The sequence below is a fragment of the Corvus brachyrhynchos genome, unplaced genomic scaffold, assembly GCF_000691975.1.
Source record: "Corvus brachyrhynchos isolate BGI_N302 unplaced genomic scaffold, ASM69197v1 scaffold97, whole genome shotgun sequence".
NCBI lineage: Eukaryota > Metazoa > Chordata > Aves > Passeriformes > Corvidae > Corvus > Corvus brachyrhynchos.
In genome coordinates, this window is record NW_008239758.1 from 271675 (window position 1) to 285691 (window position 14017).

General features: G+C 37.1%; 1 protein-coding gene and 1 long non-coding RNA gene across 9 annotated transcripts in view; one reads left to right on the forward strand and one right to left on the reverse strand.

The window, feature by feature from the left end:
* Positions 1 to 13357, forward strand: part of LOC108448728 — a 43537-nt gene extending 30180 nt beyond the window's left edge. For 2 of the 4 annotated variants that reach the window (XR_001864721.1, XR_001864723.1), the window contains exons 4-5: positions 1102 to 1442; positions 8806 to 13357. This is a non-coding gene — a long non-coding RNA (uncharacterized LOC108448728). Of the gene's footprint in view, positions 1 to 1101; positions 1443 to 5371; positions 5699 to 8805 lie in introns of those variants that run through there. The other 2 variants (XR_001864722.1, XR_001864724.1) reach the window with 2 other exon arrangements.
* The window catches only part of UNC13C (unc-13 homolog C), a 134873-nt gene that overhangs the window by 33568 nt on the left and 87288 nt on the right, over positions 1 to 14017 (reverse strand). For all 5 annotated transcript variants that reach the window (XM_017742683.1, XM_017742682.1, XM_008639998.2 and 2 more), the window contains 3 exons: positions 2112 to 2238; positions 1078 to 1174; positions 501 to 644 (listed from right to left, as the gene is read on the reverse strand). In XM_017742683.1, coding sequence (XP_017598172.1) covers positions 501 to 644; positions 1078 to 1174; positions 2112 to 2238 — 368 coding nt within the window. The remainder of the gene's footprint in view (positions 1 to 500; positions 645 to 1077; positions 1175 to 2111; positions 2239 to 14017) is intronic.

Consider the following 14017-nt stretch of genomic DNA (forward strand, 5'->3'; position numbering starts at 1 on the left):
CAGGAATATAATGGAAATTCAGAGCTTGGGAGGAAATGTAACTATCCAGATAGAAAGCTGGCAGAATTGAGTTTATCAAACAGCAGGTGAATAACTACCACTTCAGGACTTCAAACAAAAATACCTTATTGTCATACCTTGAATTTTTCCTTCACTTGCACTGCCTAATTAACTAATTGCATATCACTGAATGGCTCCATTAATAGAACTGCAATCAGTTCTTAGCAAGGTAACAATTGATTATGTATATGCATACATACATGTATAAAATACATAAATGTGAAATCTCAGAGAGAACAGAGCTTCTCAAACGGGTAAAGCATTTTGACAGAGTAGACAAGACCCAGCCTTAAACCACAGCCAGCCTGTCTTTCTGAGAATCCCAGTCAGATAGAAAACATTGATTCTAAAAAACACTGGAACCACTTAGCTTTTAAACACATGGCAACACAGTATCATTCTCTCTGAAGCTTAGTTCAGAAGCATTGACTTTAACTTACCTTTGCAAATCTTCTCATTAAATGAGATAGTGCTTCTGGATTAGGACACTCCAGTTTCCTAATAATCTCAAAGCTTTGATTGAGCTGTGTGAAGACATCAACCACAGAACAAGAGAAGAGGGCATGATCTGATGTCTGCTGAAACTAGAGAGAAACATTCAAATGTTAATATTCGTTCAGAGATCAAAACTGTCTTTGCTGATTCTTGTACTTGAAACTCCTTCTAGAGCCACAAAAAGTAATACAGAAAAAAAAAAAGTAGTCTCATTGATAATACTGAGAAATGTGGCTTTTCACTTTTCTGGTACTTTCAAACCACTTAAAAATAAAAACAGAATTTTCCTTCATGACATCATCATCACATCATAGGGTAATGAAACGATACCACAGAATAAATTCTGTGGGGATTTAGGCAGAGGGAATTAGAGCAGGAATTTCTCTATAAGGTTCTCCAAAAGCTGTTATCTCCCAAAGTCTGAGAAGGATATTGCGGGACCAAATGTACTTCTGGTTTTGTAACAATACAAAACTGTCTTAATACTTTATTTATTTTCTTCTTTAGAAAGTAAAGGCTCACCCCGTCTTTTTTGTCTCTTTCTAGTGCTCCATGAAGAAATTCCATTGAGACATCCTCATTTTCATCCAGCCACTGAATGACAAATGGTTCAAACCACCTGAAAATTAAAAGCAATTTTGTAAAGTAGATAGATTTCATAAAGATCCCAGGAGGAGAGACGACATACTACCCAGCAGTTTGGAACCTCGTGTTTTCACGTCTATTCTTATTGCTAAAAAATTCTAATAACCCTGGGACAATTTTTGTCACCAAAATTCTGTAGGTACCAAAAGGCTTTTCAGGCTACAGCTTCACAATACTCTTCCTGGTATACCCTGGTGATGTAAATTAGCAGTAGCCAATTCTCTACCAGTGAAGCATGGCAGGTATGTATCTTCTATCAATACTGGCTCTTTGGTAACATTTATTTTTTATTTGAATATGAAATAACTTGTATATAACTTTGTTTTAGTAAAAATCATCTGTGTTTTATTTTTCTTTAGTTTATGTTAGAAAAATTTAAAGTAATAACAGGCCTCAAACCATCTCAGCAAACCAGCAGACTGGCGGAAGATTAAGGATAGCTCATATAAAAGGACAGGACTGAATATATTTATTGCAGGGAGACAGGTAAAAAGAAAACCAGCAGATGAGTATAAACCTGATCCAGTAAGAATTACTTCAGTAGTATATCCCATTAGCATTGTATCTTTATCCAAATTTGACTGTAAAACAAATGCAGGGACCTGTAACTAATAGTTCTGCTGTTCCCACATCTCATACCTTCCTCAGACATTTCCTGACCAAAGCATTTTGTCCTCTCTGAAGATGTGCAGTTACAACAACAGTAGAAATCCATGAAATAGCTAATTGCACATTTAACACCTGGACTATTTCACTTGATTGAATGAAGAATTAAAGAGAAGGAAGCATAAAAAGTAGTTGCCAGTGCTACACACCTTGAGATCTTGCACAAACCCAAGCACAAATATTTGACCAAAATAAACCTTGCACGAAGCCCAGACTCATGGAAGCCTTCCCAAAACACCACTTACAGAGAGTATTCAGGCACTGCATCCTTGAAAGCAGAGAGTTCTCGCACATATTCATTATAAAACCATTTCACTTTGAAGTGCAAATTCATATAATCTGTGCTTTTGCATAATCGCTGCTTTTCATGTTCTGTAATAGAAGGAGTGGAAATAAAAGCACTTAATAGTGTTCTAACAGTAAATAACTTTCTTGTGCCTCAGTACACTGGTGACACAATAATACAGGACTTGCATTTTAAAGCATAATTGGTTTGATTTTTCTAGAGGTAGTAGTACCCACAGTTTCAATTTTCAGGATCTGAGTACCCTTAGGAAAAACAAAAACCAAAGACCAAACCACAAATTAGGCTTCTCATGTCTCTTCACTGCAGTGAGAAAAAACCACAAATTTGCTGACTTCCCATTCTTTAGATTCTTCTTTGCCTGTTAGAAAATGATTAAGAAGCTTTGGAGTGTCAAGCTAGAGAAGACAACCATAGTTGTGTAGTAGCCAGAGGAAGTAACAGCTATAAATGCCAGTCCCACATGAATCTGTGAAACCTACATTCATGAGAGCTAAGAAAAAGAAAGACGAGCCAACTCCACAGCTCTACAGTCCTCTGACTTATGAAAGATGGTTAAATAGTGTTTTCGAAATTTTTCAAATGGACTTCACCTTCTCAGTGTCCTCCTGTTTGCCACATACTGAATATGCAGATGGAGGTGGGTGGCAGGAGTCATAGAGCCACCTGTAATCACTGTCTGCATTTTTAAAGTCTGATTTCATTTGTTTGGAGCAAATGTCCATCTTTCTTCCAGGATTTCAATCCTTGTTTTAGCTTTTACACTAGGCTCTGCATTGTTCACTCAGCCACTGCAGGCCTGGACAGGCTCCATTCCTTCTCTCCATTAGCTAACAGGTACTTTATCCTTGCTCAAATCTTTCATTTCCTTCTCACACAGCATGAAACCAGGGATCCACAAGTTTTGGGCAGAATAATCATACCTTTGCTTACTGCTCACAGCTTCCTAAAATCTCCACAGATGTCATCTGTTTGAGGTGTCACGTCACTTGCACATTCTTCCCTATGTGAAAGGGTAATTTCTTTTCCCAGCTCCCTTAAAAAATGACCTAATACAGGTGCTCAGCCTGAATGATGTTCTTGTGTAAATAGCATGTATTAAGAACTTACCACTTTCAAACCTCCTTTTTGCTTCTTACTTCTGGTTGCTCTGCAACACAGCATTAGACAAATCTCCTTTATTTGGATGTGAACCTAATTTTCTTTAACAGTAGGAGCATCCCATCCTCTGTCATACACTTGAATGTACCACTGGATTCTCTGTCAGTGAAAATGCACTATGAACTACACATCCTGTGTTTTTCAGATCTAGCCAGGTACATCAGAAGGAAATGTTTAGTTTTATTATTATGCCAAATCAGCACTCCAGGAGTACACCACGCTATCCAACAAGTGTTTCAGAAGCATGCTATTATGCAGTGAGTTACTAGGTTTTGTGCAAATCAGCTTATGAAGAGCCCCTGTGGGCTTTTATTGCCTTTTTAGCATTGTAGTAGCATTTTCACCTTCACTGCCTTTCCATCACACTCAAGAAAAAAATCACTAAATAAGTTTCTGTCTAAATAGTGCATTTATTCATTCTTCATGCTACTTGAGAGTACTACAAATTCTCCCCAGCAACGTATCATTGTTACTAGCATTAAACAGAACCAGAGAGAGAAAGATGTTGCCTTCTCTCACAGTTCTGAGGAATCTCTTTTTTTAGGCAGCAGTTTTTTCACAAACTATTATAGAAAGCTAAATGGCAAAAAATTTGCTCTAAAAAAGGTATTCTTACAAGGTAGACCAGTCTTTCACTGAGAACAATTATGTTATTGCTATCAAATTCACTGCACATCTGCTGCTTAAGTCTTTGTTAAAAATCTATCTTATATTGCATCCCAAAAGAGTGGAATTTCTGAAATGAATGCACATTTTTTCATTCAAGCATTGCATAAACGGGTTATTAGATTACAAAATGTAACTTGAGAATGTTTGCTATAGTATGACAAACCAAGGAAATGCTTATTTCAATTTTAGAAATGAGCTACTGACACTAATCGGCAAACTTGTCCAGGAGGGTACAACTTACACATACCATTCACTGGTATTTTCTTCTGAAAGTTAAGATTTATAACACATTAAAAATGAGCACAAAAGTAATTCATGAATAATTGAACTTTTTTCTCCAGGCTGTTATGCCTTGTAGAGAATATTTAAGGAGTCTCCCAGGATATTATTTCTAGTTACACATAAGTGAAAAATACATCCACAAGTCCTGATATTAATGTATGAGAACATCAGCAAACACTTCAGATGACCTACAAAATAATTTAGTATCCATGCATTTTACCTCTTCAGTTCATATAAACCAAAGAACAGAGCAAACAGGTGCCCATATGAGTCAGCCCATGACAATTTTAACTGGATAATAGATGGGTTTATCCATGGTAACCACAGATTTGGTTACAAAGTGGACCAACATCACTGTAGATGTTCTGAATTTATATTAGGACCAATAGTTCGCTTCCTTAGTTTCTGAAAAACTTGCACAAGCTAATGTACATGTGAGCCAGCACAGGATCCATGGATGCATTTTGGAAATCTGTGTCTATTTCCCTGGAGGAAAAGCTAGTGCCATGTTTCCCTGTACAGACATATCCATTTTGGGCTTTCTGGAAGACAGATGTAGTAGCTGCACAATACAACTCTTTTTTTAAAAAGTCCACTCTTGCTTTGCAAAATTACTATACTACTGAGTCAGTCTGGAACTAAACCTGTCAACTGTGTGCAAGTGTGCTCTCAGGAGAGATGATGACAGAAATACCTGAACATTCTCATAACTGATTCTAGGTAAGGAAATCTCCAGTATAGCAAACCTAATGCTGGTAATGTTTTTTTATTTTGTGCTGCTCTTTTCCTGACACATTCCTTGTAGTGCAGCGTATTTTAATAAGCACCTACTCATCTAATAAGTTCCATAAAGAGGTCGTGTTCAATTCTCATGCTGGCATATCACTGTGTCATGCATCAATGAAAAAAATACTGATAAGATTCTTGTAAACTGGAACATCTGTAAACTTTAGTTGTGTGTATGGGGCACTTCAGCTGCTTTTAGGAATTGCAGTTCCAGTAAGTGTAATTTTTTCCATCGTTGATGACACTTGGGGTGGGAGGGAATATCTCCTTAGGGGTGATGCTGTAATGAATGCACTTCCACAGGCCTGCAGCAACAGACATTGTTAACTGCAACCACAATGCAAACTGTATGGAGCTGTTCCATCTCAACGGTACAAATCACGAGATGGGGACCCCCTTAAGAAGAACATCCGTAAGCAACAGCACTGAGGAATGAAAAATAAAATCTGCCCAGATGTTATTTGTATAACCAAGAAAAGAGAGAGATAGTTTTAAAAGCTATTACATGGAATGCATAAATATAGGCAAAAGAACTTGTTGTGTGATGAAACCAGCCACAGACCTGGTGACACTGTATCTGGCACATAACCTAATTGCAGGCAGCAGTTCTTTTAGAGAAAAATGTATAAAGAAACATAATAGGAAGGACTATAATCCAAGGTACTTTCCTCCCAGGCCTTGACAAAACCAATCATGTTTGATTTGGAATCATGTTTGATTTCCTGCTCATTTTTCCAGCAATTTCTAGAGAAAGCTGAGAAGATTTTCTTCAAGTAACAAATAAAACTCATAATGATGATTTACTAAGCAGAAATATCTACATGACACTAAAGACAGAATGTCATTTAACAAACTGGAACAGAATCTTGTTCACTATAGAATCCTTTTTTCTTTTTAACCTATGAGGTAATAACATCACTCTGAGTTTCCATGTAATTTTTGATATAAATTAGTTGCTAAAAAAGGATAAATATTCAGATAATCAAATTGATATTTTGTTCAACTCTGATTTTCCTGATTTAGGTACAAAATCTCAGAGCAATTTTTTTTTCAACAGCAGTTTCCAATATTTTTTTGTAAAAACATATAGTTAAGCTGCTTGAAGTATTCTAATAAGATGGTTTTAAAGTATATTTTGAATCTTTATGAACAAGAACTTCAAGGAAATTAGTCTGTAAAAAATGAACAAATTGACTAGATACACATAAATATATTTACCTAAAAAAGACTTGTCTAGTTTTCAGACTTTATACATAATTTTTCAGGGAATAATAACTACTAAAAAGAATATTTATGTGAAGCAAATTAATTACATCACAACCAGCTGGTTTGACTGACATAGAAACTATTGCCCTACAGATTTTTAAACAGAAATGATTGAGACTAAGCATATGGGATTTGTGTTTGGATTAACTGCAAATTTTCCCATCAAAACTCAGCTGTTATTTTCAACCATTGTGACATAATTCCATATTATTTGCAATAATTACTTACCAATCTTTCTAGAGACTACCAGCTGCAATCTATTTCCTTCAGAACTGCTGTTTCAGAAAACCTGCTATTTCCAAACTTGCAGTCATATAACTGGGAAGGGTAATTGGGAACACAAACTGAATACAGCTAGTGGAAGAAAAGCTCCTGTAAGGAATGGTATGGATGGGGCATGAATTGGTATTCCTCCCTCTGAATCTGTGGAAACATTACACTGCATAGATGCGCCAGTGTTTTGGATAAAAGTAGAAGTTAATGTGCCTGATCCCAGTGGAATTTCCCCACAATACAGGAGTGGTTGCTATGCCACTGCCTCTTTTAATGTGGGTATTATGCTTGTAGTGCTCTGGATCCCTGTAGTGCTGAAAGAAACGTGAAGCCTCTGATTGTATGAATGTAACATAGCGTACAGGCCACAAATGAAGAAAAAATTTGACTCAAAGTTCAAAACTGATTTAGAAGAAAACATTCCATTCTACTAGAATCTCATCCCAGGATTCTTGTACTCTGCTAAAGGCAATGAAGTCACTGACAATGAAGTTATTAACTGAAATAGAGAGTAGAACAGAACTAATTGATAATTATATATAATTTACATTGATTTTTATAATGTGAAATACTACTGACTTTTCTGAGAGGGCTCTTTGTGTCAAGATAAATATAATAAACCAAAACCTGAAAAACTTCTGTCACTACCTCATTTTTGGATTACACTTATCTCTAAATCACATCTAACCCCCCTTCCAATCCTCCTTTAAAAAATATGTTGTATCTTTCACAACAGACCCTGGTTCTGAAGAATATGATTGAAATTTCAAATACTTCATACTGATGTTTCAACATCTATTCAAATTAATTAAAAAAAAAAGTAATAAAAGTAATAAAAGAAGAAAGGTAATGCTAATATAGGAATCTAATTTATATTGATTAGGCTTTCATAAACCTCTAATATGTATAAAAATTACAAAATAAAGACAGCCTATATGCCCCCCATCCTTGGAAGTCCTCGAGTCAGGCTGGATTGGGCCCTGAGCAATCTGGTCTAGTGGGTGGCATCCCTGTCCACGGCTTGGGGCATGGAACTAGATGGCCTAAGTTCCCTTCCAACTCAAACCATTCCACGATTTTATGATTTGATAGTATAATGCTTGAATCTGAGATGGAAAACAGAATAAAGGTAACAAAGAGCACTTTGATAGCATTGGAACTTAACTAATGAATACTCAGCTTTGCATCTTCAATGTAATCTTTGTGACAGATTTCTTCCATTTACTTATTGCTTAATTTTTTTTTAAAAAAGTGCCTTTCCATGAACCTGATGCTCTGCTCTTTACCTCGTCACAAGTGTGCACAGTGAGCATAAAACCTTATCAAACAGGCATCTTTGCATTTTATAAGCAATTAGCAGAATAAAGTACAAAGCAGGAAGAATCCAGCAGGAAGATAAATACGAAGCTGCACTTAAATAATTACCTGTTTTGTACCTGGCTCTGCCTGCAAAAGCAAAACCACGGAGGTGTTCTCTAATTCTTACCCAGCAAATTGCACTTAAGCTTATTAAAAGATAATGTGGAAACAAGCAGTTTTAATGGATTCATCCTATTCTCCTGGAGGCGAAGCAGTATCAAATATTTAGTTTAGAACAAATGCACTTGACCGTAAGAGGAAATTTACCTCAGCATCTATAGGAGAAAAAGACACAAGTGAATCTCCATTAGTGGAACAGTCCTGAAAGTAAATGACTGAGTCTTAAACCTAAGAAAACAGAGATTAGGAGAAGAACAGCTACTGTGTGAGGAAAGCTTTAAAGGAGTGTCTTTATGGGCAAGATTAAAAATAGCATACAGGTTGCTTGTAATTTTTAATTTTCTTTAACTCAAATATTTTATTCAAGTTGATAAAGAAATATATTTCATTTCAAGAAAGCTGTTATTAGTTACTGTTTCTCAATGAAAGAAGTCCAAAAGGTAACTGGATTCATTGTGTGATTAGCTCACAGAACGCAGGAAGAGGTGCAGCACCTACATTCCACTGCTCCTGTGTGAGAATTATGCAGCTCCACTCTGACAGAGATAGGGGGAAGAAACTCCTCAAGCAAACAAAAGGATGAAAGTTTTCCCCAACCAGCAGATGCAGAACTGCACTAAACAATGCAGGTCCTTCAAGGGACTGTCTTGAGAGGAAAAAGTCATATTTTTGCTCAGAGGTTTTATTTGTTTGTGTTTTTATTTGTTTTTCTTCCCCAGCCATAAAATTAGATCAGACAAAAGATATAACTCCAGCTTTTGTAAAAATGTGGAATGAAATAAAGTGGTATCATCTTACTGGTAAAGAACCGTAATCAAGGACAAGAAGAAAGAAGCAGCAAAATATTCTTCTGGGTTGAGATACCTATAAACTCTGAAGGAAGTCTTGCCTGCCCCTGCTGCTACCGGTGATATACAGCCCATCCAGCTGAACAGAACGCTTCTCCCTTCAACTCACTGGTGTGTGGAAAGGACAGGGTCATGTGAGCTGTAAATAACCCATAATTATTAATCAATGTAAGTTTCATTTAAAACCATTTATGCTCATACTCTATCCAGCATGGCGGTACAAGTATAGGTTGACTAACAAAAAACTGCCTTTGTCACAACTACATAATGTTCAGGAAAAGTTTATGCACATGTTTTTTACAATAAGTGATTGCCTGAGTAGGACCTAACAATAGTGTTTAAGAACAAGAGTATTATTCATTGGTTAAAAAAAAAAGTAAGGACAGAGCTATCATTATTAAATATATGGGACAATATACACTGCTAGTATTGAGTGAAAAGTTTAAGACTGAGCAATGAAGTCAGACATTCACTGATGCACTACATATAGAGAAGCTTAACTTACTAAGGTCACTGTAGATTTGTACTGTGGTACTACTCATTGTTCTGATGATGGTTTAATGTGTAAAATCCAAGAAACCGGGTTAGAGAACAAGGAAATTCTAGATATAACTGTCCCAAGTGCAAGGTTGTGCCATACCAGAGATCTCTGAGGTAGTTCCAAGTAAGAAGACACATTGCTACAGTGCAATCCAAACCCATGAAGTATTAACTCAGCCCCTGGGAGCAGTTTTGCCCACTTCATCTGTCTTAATTACTGGGTCTAATTAACTCCAAAAAAATAGTGCCTTTTGGCATGGCTATGGTGCTTTTTAGGCAAGCCTGGAGATCTCTGCTTTGCCCTCGATAGATGGATTCTCACACTTGCAAAGCTCAGCCCCTCAAGATGTAGAGCATGTAGCTACTGTTATTAACATCCCTGTCTGTTATGGTGACCAAAGAACAGTTCTAACTCCCCTCCTCCTGCAATCATGTCAGCATTCTGTCTTATCTGCCAAAGGAAGGTTTAACTCCAACTGTAATCTCCTTGTCTTTGCCTCTACAGACTCTCTGAATTGCCATGAGACCACAGAGGACTCTTAATTCCTCAGGTGTCTGAAAAGATAAGCATGGAATACATTTGTTGAAAAGTGCCAATGCAGAAATACAACCGACTAAAATAAAAAGGATTCATACTTTGATAGTGATGAAACCTTGCATTCTTGTGGATGCTGCTTTCTTGTCCTTTCCAAAACCTCAGTCTCACCTTCCTTCACCTCTGCAGCCTCCCTCTAAGCCAAGACTATATCTTAAGGGGAACTTTGTAAATTGTAAATTTGGAGTGAAAATAGACTTGAAATCTGCCACCAAATGGCATGACCTTTCTCTGGGCAGCATAAGCCTTTTTGGTTCGTTTTCTATGCTGTCTCTGTGCTTAGCATCTACTCATGGACCTGCCTCTTCTCTTTCAAATCCCTTTATTGGTTTCTGTCATGGAAGAACTATCTGTCAGAGAAACAGGAAAATACTATCTGCTTAAGCACGGAAGACAACAGCAAACTTGGAAAGCAAGCCTACACTAAATGCATAAAATGGTGGAATGACTCTCTCCTTTTCCTATTTTTGTAAGGCTTTCAGAATCTTAGCTTGGCAGCATGGAGACTGTCTATTGCTGTATTTACACAGCAGCAAACTAATTTATGGCCTGATTCTGGTCTTGACTTCTGGCCACTACCAGAATTAGATTATCATAATAACAGCAATTAGGATGTTCTCTTTCTAACAGACTGGACAGCTTCAGACATTTGATCTGACCTATTTGAAAGTTGGAGATATGAAAGATATGAAAAAAGACATTTCTGAGGACAAAGACTAAAAAAAGATACTTTGCATGTCTAATTTCAGCTTATTACTCTCTCAATCTTTTAACTTATGCATCTTCATACTTGTAAAGGAAAAGACTTCCTACCATATGAAGTCAGTAATAAATCTTAAGCGCTGCTGGTGAAATTTTCTCTCTGTCTTCATTCATTTGTGGGATAAATATGGAAAAATCGGGGGATCAGACAGTACAAAAATACTACTACCATCCTGTAAGATCAGATGATTGTGTAAACCAAATGCCAAACAACAATCTATAATGTATCAAGCAAAACACTGATGCTTCATGAATAACCTGCAAAGAAGAAAAAAAACCCAAAGAGACCAAATCTAATGAAGACAATTCTCAAAGAGAAACATGTGATACCTTCTTCACGCAAAATCTATACATTAAAATAATCCATTAAGTCAGAAAAAAAAATATAACTGGTGTGAACTCAATTTGTTAAAGTTTGCCTAAAACTTTTAACACTATGCAAAGACTAAATATTTCAATTAACTTAGATTGGAAGAAAATCTAGAATGAAATTATGAACTCAATACCAGATTTTAGTACAATTTTGTTTCCAAGGCATGTCAGCTTGGCACAGTGTAGCCCTGATCTTGGCAGCTGTGGAGACCTGAACTGTGCTTTGCGATGTCCTTTCCTCCCTCATCAAAAATCTGAGCCAATCCCCAATGCCAATTTGCTGCCTTGGTACTCACAGAGACCTGGATTTGCTCTTCTCTAGCCAAAGGCCACTGCCATGGCAGCTGCTGTTGTCTCTGACTTCTCCATGTCACAGCAGCAGCCTCCTGGTTGGCAAGGACCAAAGGAGAAGAGAAGGCAGAGGGCGTGTGGTGCCTGCTGGTGCCCCTCACAGGGCTGCTGGGTTGTTCTGCAAGAGGAGGTGGGCAGAGGACACAGTTTGAGCAGCAGTTCTGCAGTGCACACATGCCCCGAGCAGATCCAGGAGGAATTCAGCTGTACAGGGAGAGGAGAAAGCCTGAGCAGCCATTCTGAACTGCGCTCAGGAAAAAGGGAAAAGGAATGGAAAGTTGGATGCTCCCGTATTTGCTGTCTTCCTATTTCCTGAATTTAAACTGATGGGTCTGGCTGGATATATTTGTGAATACATAAAGTGGGTAAAACCAGAAAGAGGGCCTCGGATGAGCTAATCTAATCTTTTTTATCACATGAGCAATCCTTTTGCAAACAATTCTGGACCAGTTCATTGCTTCTTGATTGGATGCAGAAAGGAATCAACTTTGTAACACAAAAGATTCTGTTTCAGGAGATTAATACAAAATTGGAGTAGGAAAAGATTGCAATCACAGCCCTGGACACTAGGTATGAACAGATGGTAGCCTACGTTAATAACTTGGAAGGCGAGAGTAGCATAGCAGAATGCAATGCATTTTAATGAACTCCATTAAAACCATGAGGACCAACTGCGAACATATTTAAGGGCTTGCTTTTAATCTTACAGAATTTAAAGAAAAAAAACTTATTTCCATCAAAAACGGAGTTAAACCCAGTTTGTAGAATATCTATGGAAATAATTAATAATTCAAATCCCAGCAAAGCTGGGTAGAGGATCAGCACACTGATCTATATTTTGTGACTAGATTTATTGAGGTTCCTGTTTAGCAATGAAATAATAGAAGGTGAAATTGTGTATATTTATAATAATTTATACTAATTTCAAATTCCCTTAATTATTATTTATATGCAGGAATGGTTTCACTAATGATTCTGGGAGCAGCTTAGAATTCCTAATGCCAACAATGGCATTTCCTCTCCTCAGAAGGTCAGTATCCTCAGCAACACAGAAATGAGACCACATTCAGGGACTGGTCTGAAACATAAAAAGTTAAATGCCTTCTATATCTCTCTCTGCAGAATAAGAATTAATATTAACATTAATATTTATTTTAAAGTCCTGATTCAACCCAACCATCCACACATCAATATATTGTATAATTAACTCTTTCTTAAGAGCTTCTTGTTCTACTTTTTACAGCTAAGACACAAACCATGGCTTGATCTGAAGCTGCCTTTTGAGTGATCAGTGTGCTCTACTTAACACTCATAATTGAGTGATGTTTTGTGAATGATCTTGTTGCAGTACAGAACGTTTACAGTTCAGTGGCTAAAGCACTACAAGCTCTGTGTGCCCAGGGATGTCTGTGTGCAGAGCGTAACTACACACTCAAGGTTATGAAGTCATGGCAGTTGGTGGCTATTAGAAAACCTTAGTAATCTGTGCTAACTATCTGTAAGGGAATCACAACACTGAGTTACTGAAGAGCAATTTTCTGGTAGCTGTTCCTGACTCACAGCCTCTCCAGATAGAAGGTTATTTCACTGATGGAACTGGGAATATGCTTTAATCCAAAACAGTGGCTTTCACTTAGTCTTCATGTTTCTCAGCTCTTGGAAGCTTTTACCTTCACTGATCACTCCTAAAGGATGATGTCCTGCCTGACACCCCTCCTCAAACTTGTACTTCTGATTCACTCTGACATGACTACAGAACATCACTTTGAAACAACAGTTGCAATAAATCTTCTCCTACCCACATCTAAGATGTCTCATGTCTTCTGTTGTTGTTGTACATATTTTAATTACCTTCCTTCCTTTCTCCTCTTTTTCCTCTGCTGTTCTTAGTATGGAAGTTCCACATTCAAATAACACAATTAAGAAAATAAAGTAACACAACAGCAGATGAACAAAACAGGTTTTCCATCAATAGCCGTTCTAGCCACTCATCTTTTCTCTTTCTTTATCATCATAAAAATCCACAATGTCATCAAAGCACCACCACACTGATATTATCGCATTAGACATTCTGGAGAGAATAATACAGAAGTGAATCTTCAAATATTTGGGTTTTTTAATCCTTTATGCCTGCTGAATTGCATTGTTATTTAAATCCAACCTCATACGTTTTTTCTCACCCCTTTCAGACTTGCTCTGTAGTTAGTAGCAGACTTGACTAAAGACAATGCCAGTTTCATGCAGGTATTTTCACTTGGTTTGCTGCAATAACCATATTTTATTGTGTGTTTGAAGCCATTAGTTGGAAACAGTCTGCTATACAGCAAAACCCTGTGTATTTTAACAATGGTTAACCACAGCAATATCTTAAAGAGATAAAATGAAACTGCATTTGATTCTGCGGGAACTGAAGTGAATACACCCTGCCTTTTGAACACAAAAAGATTTAATTATAAGTGTGTG